Here is a 19,274-nt window from a genome sequence, read left to right as displayed (position 1 = left end):
GGCAACACCTCTCGTGCAGCTTTGCGTTCGCGCAAACGCCGATCAACCTGAATGGCTAATGACATAGAATCGTCAAGACCAGAGGGAACAGGAAATCCCACCATAGTATCTTTTACGGCTTCTGACAACCCCTTCCGAAAGAGAGCAGCCAAGGCATTATCATTCTAGGTAGTAAGTACTGCCCACTTTCGGAATTTTTGACAGTACAATTCTGCAGAATCACGACCCTGGTTCAATGCCAGCAGGGTCTTTTCAGCCTGATCAGTGGCATTAGGTTCGTCATACAACAACCCCAAGGCCTGAAAAAATGCGTTCACATTAGTCAGAATAGGATCATCTGGTTTCAAAGAAAACGCCCAATCCTTAGGATCGCCACGCAGCAAAGAGATGACAATTTTAACCTGCTGCGCGGAGCTCCCTGACGAGTTAGGCTTCAAGGCAAAAAATAATTTACAATTATTTTGGAAATTCAAAAATTTAGACCGATCCCCAAAAAATACATCAGGTGTAGGAATCTTTGGTTCAGCAGCATGTGAATGAGCAAGGTAGGCGGAAATTCCCCGCACTTCCGCAGCGAGCTGCTCCACACGATCAGACAATTGCTTTATCTCCATTGAGAGAAAAAAAAATTCCCCCTACGGCCTCAGAGATATAGAGGAAAAAATATACACACTTTTTTTTTTTTTTTTCAACTCTTTCCTGCTATTGAGTACCCTAGGATCTGCGGTATGGCGGGTGATTCTGTTATGATTGAGTCACCGTAGGAGGCAGACACAAAAATAGAAGCTACATCCAGAAAACCAGAGAAGTTGGCAACTATCAGATTACAGACCCCTGAACCTATCAACACAACTAGCAGTAGCCGTGGGGGGTTCCTACGATGCCCTAGACCCCTCGATCACAGCCGGAGCGCTAAATAGCCTAAAGACAGAAAAGGAAATCTAAACTGCCCCAGAGCAGACCCCAAAGTAAAAGGCAGCCCCCAACATATAAGGACGGTGAAGCAAGATGAAAAAACACTCACACAGATAGAAAGATAGGCTGAGCAAACGATGGGGCCCAAGCTAGCTAAACAGAACAGGAAAGGAAGGTATAAAAAAATAAATAAAAAAATTCTTAAAGGGAATCTGTCACTAAGTTTTTGCTAACCCATGTGAGAGCAGCTAATGTAGGGGCAGAGACCCTGATTCCAGCTATGTGTTACTTACTGGGCTGTGTGCTGTCACTTTTATAAAATCTCTGTTTTATCTGCTGCAGATTTAGCAGTTCTCTGAATGCTGAGCTCGGTATGACCCTGTTCACACCACTGATTGGCAGCCTAATGCCTCTACATAGTGTACACAGAAATCTGCCAATCAGTGGTGGGGATATACAGAGCTCATGAATATGGAGAACTACATGGCAGCAGGTTTACCAGTCCTCTAATGAAAATCTCCTGCAGATAGACCACTGAGTTTTTGAAAACTGCAACAGGCAGCCCAGTAAGTGACACATCACTGGAATCAGGGTCTCTGTCTCTGCATTATGCTGCTCTCAGATTTGGTGGCAAAAACCTGGTGATGGATTGCCTTTAAATACTCTAGTTTTCACAGTGAGCGTTACATCAGTCACAGTTGGCTTCCTGCTTCATGCAGCTCACTTGTCAGCTTTGCTGTGTATACTGAGACATGATCAGCAGAGGGGGGAGTTGGTGACAGATTAGGGCTGTATTGTGCTATGGTAAGCCTATGAATGACATAAGAGCAACACCCTACACAAAAATTAGACTCTTTGCATCTTCCTGATCTTAGGGGAAGTGTTATGATTGAGTCACCGTAGGAGGCAGACACAAAAATAGAAGCTACGTCCAGAAAACCAGAGAAGTTGGCAACTATCAGATTGCAGACCCCTGAACCTATCAACACAACTAGCAGTAGCCGTGGGGGGTTCCTACGATGCCCTAGACCCCTCGAACACAGCCGGAGCGCTAAATAGCCTAAAGACAGAAAAGGAAATCTAAACTGCCCCAGAGCAGACCCCAAAGTAAAAGGCAGCCCCCAACATATAATGACGGTGAAGCAAGATGAAAAAACACTCACACAGATAGAAAGATAGGCTGAGCAAACGATGGGGCCCAAGCTAGCTAAACAGAACAGGAAAGGAAGGTTGCTGTCTGCAATCTGCCAAAACCCTATCAAAGACATAAGCCAACAAGCTGATATGAAAAAGACCCTGAAGCAGCTAGGCTTCAAAAACTAAATCAGCACTCAGGTATATTCAGAAGACAGAGCTAAAGGAATTCAGCTCACCCCAGCAGGGAATGGCAGAAATCCAGAAAAACAAAGCAAAACAAAGTCTAAGCACAAATGCAAAAAGCCGAGCAGAAAACTTAGCTTTAGAGGAGCAGGAATTCAGACTGGTCTCCAAGGATCCCACAGAGAAATCACCCGCAGGGCAGAAGGGCGTCGGCAGCCTTATATCCAGTCAGTAACTCCACTCAGCCAGTCATCATCGTCAGACTCAGGTGTTTGATAATCAGGCTCACTACCTTTCTTTACCAGAAGAGGGAGTTCCTCGGGCCTCAATAGTGAAGGGGAAAATGAACTCACAACAGGGAAGGGGTTGTGTTACATCATTTCCTGAGGACGGTAAAATTCTATGCCTATTTCTCTAACATTTAGGCTGTGTGCCCACGTAGCGATTTTTAAGCGTTTTTGCCGCGATTTTTGGCGTGAAAACGCTGCGAAAACGTTTAAAAATCGTGTACAGAACGCCCACCATGCATTCCTATGGCATTCCACACATGCTGTGCTAATGCTGCGCTTTTTTCCGCGGCGGAAACGCATCTCGGAAAAAATTGCAGCATGCTCATACTTTTGTGCGGAATCGCAAAGAATTGCCACGATTCCGCACCCATAGGAATGCATGAAAATCGCTTACTTCCCGCATGTGGCTATGCCCACCATGCGCGAAGTTAAGCGTCTCCTGTGCGGTTGGTACCCACGGTGTGGAGGAGAGGAGACTGTCCTCCAGGCCCTGGGTACCATACCCCTGTAAAAAAAAGAATAAAAAATAAAAAATCGGGGTATATTTACCTTCCGGCGTCACGCGCTGCATTCCCGGTAGCGTTCCCAGTAATGCCTTGCGGCAAGGCCCTGTAATAACGTGGTCTCGCGAGATCGCTATAGCAACGCGAGACTACGTCATCACAGGTCTCGCAAGGCATTACTGGGAACGCTGAGGCCGGGATGGCAGCGCGGGACGTTGGAAGCTAAATATACCCCGATTTTTTATTTTTTAATTATTTTTTACGTTCTTTCTTTTACTATTGATGCTGCATAGGCGGCCTCAATAGTAAAAACCTGGTCACACTTGTCAAACACTATGTTTGACGAGTGTGACCAACCTGTCAATCACTTTCCAAGCGATGCTTCAAATCGCTTGGAAAGTGCTTGAATATCGCATGCGAAAATCGCGGCAAAATCGCGATCATAATCTCGGTAAAATCGCGATCATAATCTCGGTAAAATCGCGGTGAAATCGCGCGATTTCTTGGAAGGAGTCCGGTTTTTAGTGAGCGTTTTAAAACGCTACGTGGGCACATAGCCTTAAAGGAACTTTCTTGATTTTTTTTTTTGTATTATGTGCATCTGTTATATCTCTTTTTATCCCTATGGCACCTACTTAAATTGGATAGCTGGGAATTTGTGAAAAAAAAAAGTGCCTAAGCACTAACAGGCAGGTAATTACTACATACCTGTGCCTGTTATGTCTTGTGCCGATCTCTGCTGGCACAGAAAAGTCACGGACTGCTCCTGCCGGCGATTCAGCTTCTGCTGACGTCACGTTGACAAGGCAGGACTGCCGACATCATGACAACTGGGGAATCCGGCTGTCAATCAGCATTATGTCAGAAGTCACGCCCTGTCGACAGAGCAACCCGTAAAAGAATCCGCCGCTCTGTCGACATGATGTCTGCAGAAGCAGCTGAATCGCCTGCAGGAGCGGTCTGTGACTGTTTTGTTTGACGAACAGTGCCATACACAACATGCAGGTAGTTAGCAACTACCTGCCTGCTAGTGCGAAGACACTTTTTTTTTTTTACAAAGTTCCGGATATCTCCTTTAATTGAATGCTGCTTCATGTAAAGATTGCAACAGCTCTCAGGTCCATACCTGAGAGTCGGTCTTGCAGCCAAGTGGAAAGGAAGTGATGGGTGGATGGCAGTATAGGTCATGTGTTCTTGCGCCCCTGTTGTGTGCGCATGCATCACCTACTAAACATAACTAAGTTTGTACTCTTGGATTAATGTTCATTTTTCTTATTTAAAGATTTCTGAAACAAAACCTGAAGAGTTTCTTTCTGCAAGATTTCTCAAAAAAACTGTTAGTATTCCCAAGTTGCAATCTGCACATTTCAGAATACGTTCTAGGAAGAGCTAGAGCTGAAGAGATAGACAATGCCTGCACTCACGCACATTCATCATTTGCAAGTTTATTAAGACACTTTTCAAAAAAGAAAAGTCTTATGGTATTTTTTGATGGGTTTTTTTGCATCCAATTCTTGAAATGGCACACACGTGTCATGAATTTTGCACAAAGTAGAAAAGGAGTCTTTATTTTTGCCTTTAATCCCTTCACGACCTTGGGGTTTTGCACTTCCGTTTTTTGCTCACCTTCTTCCCCGAGCCATAATTTTTTTTGTTTTTTGGTCAGTATGGCCGTGTGGTCACAAGTGCGGTGAAATTGCAAAGAAAAAATGCCATTCCACACTTGTTGTTTTTTTTTTTTTTACCATATTCACTAAACGCTGATACTAACCTGCCATTATGATTCTGATTCTCCAGGTCATTATGAGTTTGCAGATACAAAACATGTAACATGCATAAGTTCTTTTTTTATTTAAATTGTAGAAAAAAAAAAACAAAGTTTGTAAAAAAAAAAAAAGCCATTTTCTGAGACCCGTAGCGTCTCCATTTTTCATGATCTGATGCTGGGTGCGGGCTTATTTTTTTTTTTTTTTTTTTACACACTGAGCCGATGTTTTCGTTGCTATTATTTTGGGGTAGATACAATGTTTTGATCGCCCGTTATTGCATTTTATTGCAATGTTGTGGTGACCAAAAAACTCTTAAATTCTGGCGTTTTGATTTTTTTTTCTTGTTACACCATTTTCCGACCGGATTAATTATTTTTATATTTTGATAGATCAGGCGATTCTGAACTCAGCAATTCCAAATATGTGTATTTTTGATTTTTGTATTTTTTTATTGTTTTATTTTGAATGGAGCGAAAGCAGAGTGATTTGAACTTATATATATATATATATATATTTTTTTTTTTTTAAACTTTTCCTACTTTTCACTTGCTTCAATAGTCCCTTTAGGAGACTAGCGGCTGCGATCATCCGATCGCCTGTGCTACACATAGCAAGGCTTCAAAGGATTGCATATTCAAGTTCCACTACTAGGACAACCCCTTCTTGATTTAAATGTTTGATGCCGATAAAATATAAAAGCCTGTACTCCCCTCCTGTGCCGGCGCCGTTCCAGCAGTGTCTGCACGCGCGTTCCCATGGCTTTCATGCGGTTGTACACGATATGTTAAAACCAATGGTGTCGTTCAAAAGTACAACTCGTCCTGCAAAAAAATAAGCCCTCACATGGCCATATTGACGGAAGAATAAAAAAAGTTAAGGCTCTGGGATGAAGGGGAGCAAAAACGAAAATGCCTCTGGTCGTGAAGGGTTAAGGAGCTGTATACAGGAAACTGCCATAGAATACAGCCTGCAGTTTTTCACATAATTTTTAGTAGTTCTTCATACTAACTTTTTTTTTAATCTATACACAACCAATAAACATTTTTTGAAAGAAGGCCCTAATGGAGGCCAGATGAAGCAAACAATCGTGGTTAATAGGACACGTCGTGTGTCAAAATTTGGAGGCAACACAAAAATTCTCAACTGGTCAAATCCTGATGAAGCACAGAACAATACAGGATTTTCCTCTAATTCCTCCCAGCAAATTTTTTACACATCAATTAGTAGTCCCGATACAGGAACACGATGGGTCATTCATTCTCGGTGCCTTTGAGGTTTCAGAAAAAAAAATGAATTCTGGCTTCTAGGACAATGTCTACTATCACATCATGAAGATTCATGGCATTAAATGGCAAGGAACATTAACTGGTGATGGGATCTTCTATCGACAAACAGTCTGATCCCGGAGTTTTATGATTATGTTTCATATCCTATATCTTTCTAGGAAAGAAAATCAAGAAAATGTTTGGAGCTAAATGTAAGCCAGGTATTTTATTTTTGGTCCCTGATGGCTTGGTGTTTCAATTTGTAAAAGGGAATTCGTCACCAGGTTTTTGCTACCCCATGTGAGTGCAGCATAATGTAAAGGCAGAGACCCTTATTCCAGTGACGTGTCAATTATTAGGCTGTGTGCTGTTTTATATGCTGTAGATCTAGCAGTTCTTTAAATGGTGAACTCTATATAACCCTGACCAGCCCCCTTCAGCGCACCAATAATTGGCAGCTTGCTGTGTACACTGATTGGGCAGAAAATGGTCACTCAGTGGTGGTGGGCGGGGTTGTACGGATCTCATGAATATGGAGGACTACATGGCAGCAGGTTTACTAGTCCTCTACTGATAATCTCTGGCTGATAAAACAGGGATTCTATCAAAATTACAGCAAGCAGCCTTTTAACAAGCACATCGTTGGAATCGGGGTCTCTGTTGCTGCATTATTCTGCGCTCAGATTAGGTTGCAAAAACCTGCTGACAGATTCCCTATTAATGGGGTTTTCCACAGTTCTAAAAAAACTACAACACAGCCGCCAATAGTAAAGTAAACAGAAAAAAATGTAGCCTCCTATTTAATCCCTGCCATTCCAGGATGATAATAATAAGAATAATCTTTATTTATATAGCGCGAACATATTTCGCAGCGCTTTACAGTTTAACAGTTTCAAAACACAAGTCATAAGTAACAACGTTAACAATGCAATAATTAAAGAAAAATAAGACGACCCTGCTCGTGAGAGCTTACAATCTACAATGAGGTGGGGGAGATACAAAGTACAGGTGTGTATTTACAATGATGGTCCAGCCATCTTGAGGGAGTGAGGAATGGATGGAGATAGTGAATGGGCTACACACGCACACTTACACATAGAATGACTGATTAGTGAACGTGATAGGCCGCTCTGAACAATTGTGTTTTGAGGGAGCGCCTGAAACTATGCAAATTATGGATAGTCCTGATTTCTTGGGGTAGAGCATTCCAGAGGATTGGCGCAGCGCAGGAGAAGTCTTGGAGTTGGGAGTGGGAGGTACGGATTAGTGCAGAGGTTAGTCGAAAGTCGTTTGCAGAGCGCAGCGGTCGGTTAGGCCGATAGCTAGAAATGAGGGAGGAGATGTAGGGGGGTGCTGCACTGTGGAGAACTTTGTGGGTACTTTGAATTGGATCCTATAATGAATGGGCAGCCAGTGTAAGGACTGGCGAGGAGCGGACGTGTCTGCGTACCAATTAGCCAGATAGATGACCATGTCTGCTGCATTAAGTATGGACTGGAGAGGGGATAGTCGAGTAACGGGGAGGCCAATTAATAGAGCGTTGCAGTAATCCAGGCGGGAGTGGATCAATGAGACAGTGAGGGTTTTTGTTGTTTCCAGGGTGAGAAAAGGGTGGATTCTAGAGATGTTCTTTAGGTGTAAGCGGCAAGAGCGGGCAAGAGATTGTAAATGGGATGTGAAGGAGAGATTGGTGTAAAACATAACAACCAGACAGCGCGCCTGCTGCCGAGTTGTTATTGTGGTGCCACCCACGGAGAGGGAAATGTCAGATTTAGGGAGGTTAGTAGATGGCGGGAGCAGAAGAAGTTCAGTTTTGGAGAGGTTGAGTTTCAGATAGACAGCGGACATGATGTTGGAGACTGCAGACAGACAGTGACTGGCATTCTGTAGTACAGCGGGGGTAAGGTCAGGGGAAGACGTATAAAGTTGTGTGTCATCAGTATAAAGATGGTACTGAAAGCCAAATCTGCTGATGCTCTGTCCAATTGGGGGCCGTGTAGAGAGAGAAAAGAAGAGGGCCAAGGACTGAGCCCTGAGGTACCCCGACAGCGAGAGGAAGAGGATATGACATGGAGCCAGAGAACAAAACACTGAAGGAGTGGTCAGAAAGATAGGAAGAGAACCAGGAGAGAGCAGTGTCCTTAATGCCTAGTGACTGGAGCCTAGAGAGTAGGAGAAGGTGGTCAACAGTATCGAAAGCTACAGATAGGTCAAGAAGAATGAGCAGAGATTGGTCACCGTTACGTTTGCTGTCAGGTGGTCATTGGTCACTTTGATGAATGCAGTTTCTGTCGAATGTAGGGGGCGGAAACCGGACTGTGAAGGGTCTAGAAGGGAGTGAGTGGAGAGGTAACAGGTAAGGCGGGAGTAAACTAGGTGCTCCAAAAGTTTAGAGATGAAGGGGAGATTGGAAACTGGTCTGTAGTTGTTTGTGCAGGATGGGTCGAGAGCGGGTTTCTTTAGTAATGGAGTAATGATAGTGTTTGAAGGAGGATGGGAAAATGCCTGAGGAGAGGGAGAGATTAAAGATTGTAGTTAGGTGAGTTGTAACGACTGGAGAGAGAGACTGGAGGACATGTGAGGGAATGGGGTCGGTAGTGCATGTAGCCGGAAGAGAGGAGTCTGGAGACTTCTTCTTCTGTGATGGGATCAAATGTGGAAAGTGAGCCAGGGGAGATGTAGGAAGGGATGGGAGTCACAGCACTTGGTGGTTGGGAGCAGATTTCCTGACGGATATCTATTTTTTCTGTAAAGTGGGAGACCAGATCATCAGCACAAATGTCTGTGATAGGAGCTTGTGCTTTTGGTCTGAGGAGGGAGTGAAAAGTGTCAAAAAGTTTCTTGGGGTTGTTGGCTAGTGAGGAGATCAGGGTGGTGAAGTAGGTCTGTTTGGCGAGGTGAAGGGCAGCGTTATAGGTTCTTAACATGAATTTGAAGTGGTTGAAGTCCTCTGGTGTGCGGGTTATTCTCCATAAGCGTTCAGCACTCCTAGAACATTGCTGGAGAAGTTGAGTTTGCGATGTGAGCCAGGGCTGTTTTACTCTGTGCTTAAGGTTCTGAGGGTGATAGGAGCTACTGGGTCTAGGGTGCTTCTAAGAGTATCGTTGTAGTGATATATATATATATATATATATATATATATATATATACACACACACACACACACACACAGTTAGGTCCATATATATTTGGACAGAGACATCATTTTTCTAATTTTGGTTCTAGACATTACCACAATGAATTTTAAACAAAACAATTCAGATGTGGTTGAAGTTCAGACTTTCAGCTTTCATTTGAGGGTATCCACATTAAGCTTGGATGAAGGGTTTAGGAGTTTCAGCTCCTTAACATGTGCCACCCTGTTTTTAAAATTACATAAAAATTAAGCCATGTGTATTGCTGAAAAATAGTTAACAATTTTTTAAATATCTGAACGTGAATTTTATAGCGCCGTTAAAAGTGCATGTACGATAAAGCCGGAAGATGTGCAGAAACAGAGGAAATTGGCCCAGTCTTGAGCTGGCTAATATTTGCCTATATCTTGGCGTGCTCAGAGTTCTGTTGTATTTGTTAACATCGACATGGATCCAGTAGGTATAGCTGATTTTAGATCAACAACAAGCCAATGTTGCTAACTATGTGAATGGAAAATTCCTTTAAATAAATGAATGGCCGGAGCAAAAGTCGTCCTTTTGTAATCAGCTGTGCGGGATCATAGAGGAGGATTGCTGGTTTGGTGCCCTCAGTTATATTATCCACACACTGTACCGTATATCTAGGGAATGCACACTGGGGTTTTCTTAGGGAGACATTTGTGACCATTCATTGCACTATGAATAATATTTCTATCATTATAATATGATTATATGAATATTGGTATTTTGTAGAGAATACAAGCGGCTCGTCCTTCTTGGTCGTCCTTGTCCTCCCTTCAGAGTCAGGTAATCTGCTTTTGTCTCCACATTTTTGCATCCTCCATAAAGGTTAAAATGAAAATTCATGTTAAGAAGCAAACTCACTGGTTGTCTTTCTGTATTCCAGGAGGGTTTCTGGCTGCTTAACCAAGAACTTGGCACATTGCTAAAAATCAATGTCACTTACTTTACAACAGATTTTCTGGTTAAGAAAGGCATCACATCTCTGGGTAAGTTACAGTTAGGATGCAGCCCACTTGTCACGACGGGTATACCATGACAGAAGGGGCCAGAAGACTGCGGCGGCACCCGAACTCCTGCACTGGTTAGAACTGCTTCACCATCATACTAAGCAGTGCATGTTTACATCACAATCCACCCCGGCTCTATAGCTGAGTATCCACCGCCGCTCAGTCACTGCTGTTTATATTCCTCGGCTCTAGAGCTAACTCTCCACCACTACTCAGTCACTACTGATTTTACCCTCTCCGGCTCTAGAGCTAACTCTCCACCACTACTCAGTCACGGCTGATTACCCTCCCTGGCTCTAGAGCTAACTCTCCACCACTAGTCAGTCACTGCTGATTACCCTCCCCAGCTCTAGAGCTAACTCTCCACCACTACTCAGTCACTGCTGTTTACCTTTCCCAGCTCTAGAACTAATTCTCCACCACTACTCAGTCACTACTGATTACCCTCCCTGGCTCTAGAGCTAACTCTCCACCACTACTCAGTCACTGCTGTTTACCTTTCCCAGCTCTAGAACTAATTCTCCACCACTACTCAGTCACTACTGATTACCCTCCCTGGCTCTAGAGCTAACTCTCCACCACTACTCAGTCACGGCTGATTACCCTCCCTGGCTCTAGAGCTAACTCTCCACCACTAGTCAGTCACTGCTGATTACCCTCCCCAGCTCTAGAGCTAACTCTCCACCACTACTCAGTCACTGCTGTTTACCTTTCCCAGCTCTAGAACTAATTCTCCACCACTACTCAGTCACTACTGATTACCCTCCCTGGCTCTAGAGCTAACTCTCCACCACTACTCAGTCACTGCGGTTTACCTTTCCCAGCTCTAGAACTAATTCTCCACCACTACTCAGTCACTGCTGATTACCCTCCCTGGCTCTAGAGCTAACTCTCCACCACTACTCAGTCACTGCTGATTACCCTCCCTGGCTCTAGAGCTAACTCTCCACCACTACTCAGTCACTGCTGATTACCCTCCCTGGCTCTAGAGCTAACTCTCCACCACTACTCAGTCACTGCTGATTACCCTCCCCGGCTCTAGAGCTAACTCTCCACCACTACTCAGTCACTGCTGATTACCCTCCCCGGCTCTAGAACTAATTCTCCACCACTACTCAGTCACTACTGATTACCCTCCCTGGCTCTAGAGCTAACTCTCCACCACTACTCAGTCACTGCTGATTACCCTCCCCGGCTCTAGAACTAATTCTCCACCACTACTCAGTCACTACTGATTACCCTCCCTGGCTCTAGAGCTAACTCTCCACCACTACTCAGTCACTGCTGATTACCCTCCCCGGCTCTAGAGCTAACTCTCCACCACTACTCAGTCACTGCTGTTTACCCTCCCCGGCTCTAGAGCTAACTCTCCACCACTACTCAGTCACTGCTGTTTACCCTCCCCCGCTCTAGAGCTGACTCTCTACTGCCACTCAGTCACTGCTGTTTACCCTCCGCCGCTCTAGAGCTGACTCTCCACCGCCGCTCAGTCACTGCTGTTTGACTCGCTGATGTCGACAAGATGCAGACATTTATGAAGCTCAGCGGCTTTGCCCGTGTAGATGTCATCAGCAGCTGAGCTCAGTGATTGGATGTAATGATGTTGATAAATTAGTAAAATCAGCGGCTCTTACGATCTACACAGGCAAAGTCTCTGAACACCTTGATTGGATGCAGCGCTGTCGACGTGATGTCAGTATTGCAGAGAAAAGAGACTGGATGTGTGGAAGATAAGCAATACATGCTTTGGTTATTTTTTTAGCTACTGCAGCATAGGTAAGAACATTTTCTGAAAAGGGACAACCCCTTTAATAAATATAGGAACTGGTGTTTTATGATTTCTTACTAGAATTACTATTACTGTTGATTAATTCCGTTATATTACTGGTTGAAGTAAAGTACGGTATATGAGATGTAAATCACTAGGGAAGCATTAGGATGTATGGTTAAGGTGAACTCCGGGTATATATGACTGACAGAGTCACAGTGGGACTGCCAGCTATTCCAGACACCAATTGACATGAGCCCACCAAGACATGTTTTGTCTCGTACAGATGTTACAAGATATGGGGCGCACGGACGGCAGCGGCGACGCAGCCGGGAGATGACCGGCGCTAGCCGATACCCAGGGTCCGGAGGAGAGGAGACTCCTCCGGACCCTGGGTACCATAAACCTGTAAAAAAAAGAATTAAAATAAAAAATAGTGATATACTCACCTTCCGATGGCCCCGATCTCCACTCCACGCTCCCGGCATCTTCCGTTCCCAGTAATGCTTTGCGCGAAACACCGCTGATGACGTCGCGCTCTTGTGATAGTAACGTCATCTCTGGTCCTTCGCGCTAAACATTACTGGGAACGGAAGATGCCGGGAGCGTGGAGTAGAGATCGGGGCCATCGGAAGGTGAGTATATAATTTTTTTTTTTTTACATATAGCTGGGTGGACTCCGGGCCAGAGCGGCGCTGCAGGGTCATAGAGCGGATAGGGACAGCAGCGCGGCTTCATGTGAGCACGGCCTGGATGTGGCTGCTGTGTGCAGGAAGGTACATGCGTGTGTGTCACTACTGCTGTAATGGTGGGGCGTCAAGGCTGTGACTGGAGACAACCCTCCTCGAGAAGACAACAGCACACATGGAATTACAGGGGTCTCCAACTGGCAGGAGAGTGGACCCCATCTGCGGAGGGGAGAGATAGAGACTCTAGAATACCCGATGAGATAGAATCGGGCCACCATCTAGTCTTTATATATTTGTCTTTTACAGGTGCCAGAGGAATAGATTCAGTTCAAAAACTGATTGCCACACTCTTGGTGCTGCAGATAATCCGCGCCCACAATATACTGCACAAAATCAAATTTAAAACGTTGATGAAGCTGGACCCATCCATCCCAACAAGGTACAATTGTCAGAAAACTAGAAATCATGTTCATTACTAGGAGTTAAATTGTAACATTGGAGAGCAGTCTCTCATCTCCTCCTGCCATCCTATATCTGCATTAGTTCGCCTTCACACGTCCATTTTGAAGGACTGCAAGAGGGACCCACCTACACCCATGCACGATCCATGGTGGTGCGCATATCTCAGGTTTTTCACACGGGACACAATGTCCGTCAAACCCGCAGACATCTTTATTTATCACGCCCCACAGAGGAAATGCGTGCCACACATGTGCACACTAATGACACATGCATGATATTTAAACAGTAAAGCGCTGCGGAATATGTTGGCGCTATATAAGGATTATTATTATTATTTGTGTGTCAGTGTGACACGTGCCGGCGCCTGGGAAAAGCGCTACAATTAGGGATATTTGCAGGCGCCGAGAGTTGAACGCATCTCTCATCATTGTCACCTGGTCTTCCTGCGATCAGTGAGACCAGGCGACGCTGATGGGAGTTGAAGTCACCCTCTGTCTGTGTATATTGTATATTAAATAATTTAAAAAAAAAAAACTGAGTGGGGTTCTTTTTCATTTTCCAAACCAGCTGAGGGAAAGCCGATAGCTGGGTGCTAATGTTAATATTCTGGGAAAGGACCAATAGCCATAAAGGTTCCCAGGCTATTAACACCTTAACCCCTGGAGCTTTGTTCCGTTTTGCCTTTTCATTTGTTGGTCCCCTCCTTCCCAGAACCATAGCTTTTTTTATTTTTCCGTCAATATGTCCATGTGAGGGCTTATTTTTTGCGGGACGAGTTTTACTTTTGAGCGACACCATTGCTTTTACCATATTGTATACTAGAAAACGGGAAAAAAATTCCAAGTGCGGTGAAATTGCAAGAAAAGTGCAATCCCACACTGGTTTTTTGTTTAGCTTTTTTGCTAGGTTCACTAAAAGCTAAAACTGACCTTCCATTATGATTCTCCAGGTCATTACGAGTTCATAGACACCAAACATGTCTAGGTTCTTTTTTTATCTAAGTGGTGGAAAAAAAATCCAAATTTTGCTACAAAGTAAAAAAAAATTGCGCCATTTTCCGATTCCCATAGCGTCTCCATTTTTCGTGATCTCGGTTTGGGTGAGGGCTTACTTGTTACGTGCCGTGCTGACGTTTTTAATTATACCATTTTGGTGTAGATACGATCTTCTGATCGCCTGTTATTGTATTTTAATGCAAAGTCCTTTAATTGAAATAAACACTCCCTGACTGTCTTTTACCCATTTATTCACCAAAATATAAAAAAGCAAAGTTACACTCACCTTTCCGCCTATAATCCATGAATGCCTAGGTTTCACAATGATCCGGATGGTTTGGATAGCGGCCACATCAGTGATGCGACCTCTCACCAAGCCAGCCAAAACATACTGAGAGTGAGAAGTGCTGCATGTGACAAACGGTATTCTTAATGATGTCATCCGCCAGTCACACACAGTTTAATCTGAGAACCACGTCATATAGGGCAAGAGACCCTGATTCCAGCGATGTGTCACTTATTAGGCTGTGTTTTGTAGTTTCAATACAATCAGTGCTTTATAATCAAGAGATTATCACTGTGTGACTACAGGTCACGTGCATGGCAGTCAGGCTAATCAGTATAACTACACTCCCGCCACTTTTTGGCAGCTTGCTGACAGTGTACACAGGAAGCTGCCAATCAGTGGTTTGGGCGGGGTAAAATACAACCCAGAAGTCTTAGCTCTGCTACATCTACATCAGGCAAAACAGGGATTCTATCATACTACCAGGTCAATACGATTAGTCCCCAATCCCCACAATTTTAAGCGTGTCCTGAAAACGCATTTATTCAGACTGGCCTACCACCCCAACACATTAACCTAATCTATCCCTGTGTGGCAGAGCCAAAAGTTTTACCATAACCAGGTTCCCCGCATCATGTTCCCACATGCTTTATGCCTCCATTAGCCCTCTGTGTCTGTACTGTTACACACTTAACATTATGACTGGTCCATACAATTCAGGGTAACTGTTACCACCCACCTTTCGTGTCTCCCTCTTTCCTCATAGACTGTAAGCTTGCGAGCAGGGCCCTCTTTCCTCTTGGTATGTGTTATAATCTACTGTATGTGATTATTGTTATGCTGTAATGTCTATTGTCTGTACAAATCCCCTCTGAAATGTAAAGTGCTGCGGAATATGTCGGCGCTATAAAAATAAAATTTATTATTATTATTATTATACTACACCAAGCAGCCAAATAAGGCCTCTTTCACACATCAGTTTTTCGCTGTCAGGCGCGATCCGGCTTTTTTTTGTAAAACCGGATCTGGCGACATGCAATGCCGGATCCAGTTTTTCCCCATTGACTTGCATTAGCGCCGGATGGCATTGCGTTTCATCCGTTCTTTGCCGGATCCGGCTACTTGTCTCATTCCGGCATCTGGAAAAAACGGCTACTGTAACGTTTTTTGTCTCCGGCGAAAAAGCCAGAAGCACCGGATCCGACGCTTCCGGCTTTTTGCCACAATGAAAGTCTATGGGCGCCGGAATGCGCCGGATCCAGAAAAAGACTGATCCAGCCACCGGATCCGTTTTTTTTAAGTCTGCGCATGCTCAGATCCAATTGGCCAGCCCCCAGGAAACAGATATAACCTGCTAGACGGATCCGGCAGAAAAACGGATCAGTTTCTACAGTTCTCCAAAATTTATGCCGGATCCGTTTTTTCTAAAAAATAGCCGGATCCTGCCTGACGGCAAAAAACTGATGTGTGAAAGTAGCCTTAGTGACACATCTCTGGAATAAAACTTTCTTGCCCTACATCTTGCTACTTGACAACTCCCCTTTAATAGAACAGAACACATATTTAAATTATTAAAATTTCTAAACTTTCCTTAATTCATATGAAAGATAACATGCAACAAGCTCCGCATTTATTAATAAGTTAATACATGTTCTATGTAATAATGTATAAGATTATTTTTTAAAGTGTAACCGTCATTTTAATTTTTATTTCATAAATCCATAGTACATGCAGGTCTACCACCAGGAATTACAGGGCCCCATACTGGCAACATTTTTTGGGCCCCCTTGTGACTCCACCCAGGCTCCACCCTAGCTTCACCCTTGAACCTTCCACAGTCCCACCACCCACTCTTGGAAAATCGTCATTTCTGCACCACATCCTCACCAATCACTCATTAACAGTTTCCACCGAACTCCAGATCACATACATAACCAGCAGCTTTTGTTTTGGTCAATAGATTTTTTAATCCGCCACCACGACACGTTGAACTCTTTTGGCAGGGCCCGAGTACACTGTAACAAACTAAACATTTCGTAAAATATCCAATAATCTTTTTAGCGGGCGCACGTGATTGCCCAGCCGCAGAAGGAAGCCAACGGCTGCGGCTAACAGTGTGGCTGCTATTAAACAGAATGAATATTCACTGCTCCCCACGCCCAACTCTTAATGTCGGCTTCAATGCAAAGAGGTGGGAGGGCCTATGGGCATGGGGAGCAGTGAATATTCCTTTTCTTCAGCAGCGGTGCCCGCTGTCAGCTGCAGCAGCCACATCTGCCTCCAGTGACCCGCTGCTCCGCCGTTGCCTCTCCCCATCCACAGCCAGACTATATGATAAGGTACATCCAGACTTTAAGACACCCCCCACACACACTTTCTGCCACAATTTTGGAGGAAAAAAGTGCATCTTATAGCCTGATAAATGCGGTATATCTCTTTATGCCTATACAGTGTCACATTTTGGAGTTTTTGATCAGAGGTATTTGAGAAAAAGCAAAAATTAGCTGTAGGTAAATATTTTAATGTAAAGAATCATGGCAAAGATAGTTGTTGCTCAAGAACTAGTGATTGCTTGTCTTGAATTTCTGACTAACCTGGGTTTGTTTCTTTAAACAGTTCGCTGTATCCAGGCATTGAGAAAGCAATTGAATGGGTGGTAAAATCGGACCGACAGTACCCTGGAATCTGTATGCGACTTGGTTTGGGGAAAGACTGGGATCAGGCAACACGCCAATTATTGGGCTTGGATCCAATATCTACAACGTCAGATCTTTATTCCGTTTCCGAATTTTTATTTCTGCCATGATCATATTTTGCCTTTTCTTTGCTTTATTCAGGTTTTCCGCAAAACTCACATTCATGACGATGATGTAACAGTGTTTATCCACAGTATAAACAATATCTTTTATCAAGTCACCTAAACATAATGAGGACAATTTACTAATAAAGTCATTTCAAACATCTTTACACCGTCTAGTATAACTTTATACAATCTATTAGTTGCCTTGACTTTGGTCCAATAGTTTGTGCTAACATTTTGGCACACGGTGTCACATTTCCGGTAACAAGCAACCTTTAACCTCTTCATGACCGGTGACTTATATTAAAGTCATTGGCCATGTCCCTGCCTTTGATGCGGGCTCACACGCTGAGCCTGTATCTTTCCCCACATTTGTTAGCTGACAGCCGAAAGTGACAGGAAGCATGTCATTGGTCCCACCCATCACGTAATCACGGGGTGCGGATAGGTTGACATGACAGTCAGAGGTCAACTGAAGACCCCTGTGCTTTTCATCACAATCCTCCTGTAAACGCCGGCTCGCGGCTGGCATTCATAGGAGATCGTGATTTCTGCTATACATAGTGCTGATGCCCTGCTATGCGTAGCATAGGCGATCAGACGATCGCAGCTTCAAGTCTCTTAAGGGTACTATTGAATACAGTAAAAAAAACAAACCTACAAGTTCAAATGGCCACCCTATTGCCAAATTAAAACATAACCATTAAAAAAAAAAACACATTTGGTATCACTGTGTTCATGAATGTCCGATCTATCAGAATATAAAATAAATTAATCTGATCAGTGAACAGCGTAATGAAAAAAATCAAAACGCCAGAATTAGTTTTTTTGATTCTGCAATATTACAATAAAGGCCAACAACAGGCGATCAAAACATCGTATCTACCCCAAAATAGAATCAGTAAAAACATCAGCTCAGGGTGCAAAAAATAAGCCCTCACACAGCCCCTGATCCTGAAAAATGAGAACATTATTGGTCTCGGAAAATGGTGACAAAAGCAAATTTATTTATTTTTTTTTTTTAACAAATTTCAGAATTCTTTTTCACCACTTAAATAATTCCCTCCCCCCCAAAAAAAAAGCATTGTTGAATTGCACTTTTTTTTGCGAATTTTTTTCCCAGTTTTCCAGTACGCTATGTGGCAGAGAGAATGGTGTCATTCAAAAATACAACTCGGTCTGTGAAAAACAAGCCCTCGCACGGACAAATGGCTGGTAAAAATAAAAAATGTATGGCTCTTGGAAGAAGGGGAGGAAAAAAACAGAAGATCGCCCAAGAGGTGAAGGGGTTAAATGCACGCATTGCCACTAAACATGTTTGACATTTTTGGGGGTCAAATTAAGACAAAAAAAATCAGGGGCATTTAGGTTAGTAAATCTCCCCCAGTGTATTATTAGCAAATACACAGGAAGACAGAAAACATCCTGTGCCCTCCAGTATACAGGACCAGAAGGTAGGACTCTTCCTCCTTCTCCCACTGAGCCCGGCTCAAGAACTCCTGGTATTATACAAAGGTTCTAGGCTTTCATATAAATCCTAGGTCTAAGATCTGTCACTGATGTTCTCTCCATGGCAAGTGCTGAAAGCCAAGATGTATTGTGTGTATATATATATGTCCTTGAGACTGATTAGGTAAACTATACATCCACCTAAAGCCACATTGCTTTACAGGGTGGTTATCTAGAGCGGCACTGGATAGTCTGGTTTCTTCTGGATGAGAATTTTTGCACCTACAAGGATATAGTGTGTGTGTGTGAGAGTGTGAGTGAGTGAGTGAGTGAGAGTGTGTGTGTGTGTGTGTGTGTGTATATATATATATTAAACTTTTTATATTTTTAAACAATTTTTTTTTATTTTTCTTTTGGCATGCCTCAATAGTCTCCATCGGCACTGCTACATATAGGCCATAAGCAGATTGCCTCTGTGCCTCTATGTAGCTGAATTACTGGCTTGCTATGAGCGCCAACCACTCAGTGCCACTCACAGCAATTCGGCACTGACAACCATAAAGGTCTCCAGGAGACTTCGGGTTGTCATGCCGACACA

General features: G+C 43.7%; 1 protein-coding gene and 1 long non-coding RNA gene across 19 annotated transcripts in view; one reads left to right on the top strand and one right to left on the bottom strand.

Moving 5' to 3' along the window:
- Positions 1 to 17,394, top strand: part of PARP4 (poly(ADP-ribose) polymerase family member 4) — a 278,533-nt gene extending 261,139 nt beyond the window's left edge. For 14 of the 18 annotated variants that reach the window (XM_073583072.1, XM_073583087.1, XM_073583086.1 and 11 more), the window contains 6 exons: positions 4,311 to 4,364; positions 6,242 to 6,283; positions 9,950 to 10,003; positions 10,104 to 10,206; positions 12,991 to 13,123; positions 17,044 to 17,394. In XM_073583072.1, coding sequence (XP_073439173.1) covers positions 4,311 to 4,364; positions 6,242 to 6,283; positions 9,950 to 10,003; positions 10,104 to 10,206; positions 12,991 to 13,123; positions 17,044 to 17,233 — 576 coding nt within the window. In that variant the 3' untranslated portion in view covers positions 17,234 to 17,394. The remainder of the gene's footprint in view (positions 1 to 4,310; positions 4,365 to 6,241; positions 6,284 to 9,949; positions 10,004 to 10,103; positions 10,207 to 12,990; positions 13,124 to 17,043) is intronic. The other 4 variants (XM_073583079.1, XM_073583077.1, XM_073583073.1 and 1 more) reach the window with 3 other exon arrangements.
- Positions 1 to 19,274, bottom strand: part of LOC141096459 (uncharacterized) — a 65,807-nt gene that overhangs the window by 18,648 nt on the left and 27,885 nt on the right. The window lies entirely within an intron of this gene.

This window comes from Dendrobates tinctorius, unplaced genomic scaffold (genome assembly GCF_039654945.1).
Source record: "Dendrobates tinctorius isolate UK_male_01 unplaced genomic scaffold, ASM3965494v1 ptg000075l, whole genome shotgun sequence".
In the NCBI taxonomy this organism is placed as follows: Eukaryota; Metazoa; Chordata; class Amphibia; order Anura; family Dendrobatidae; genus Dendrobates; species Dendrobates tinctorius.
This window is presented reverse-complemented; position numbering and strand designations above follow the sequence as displayed.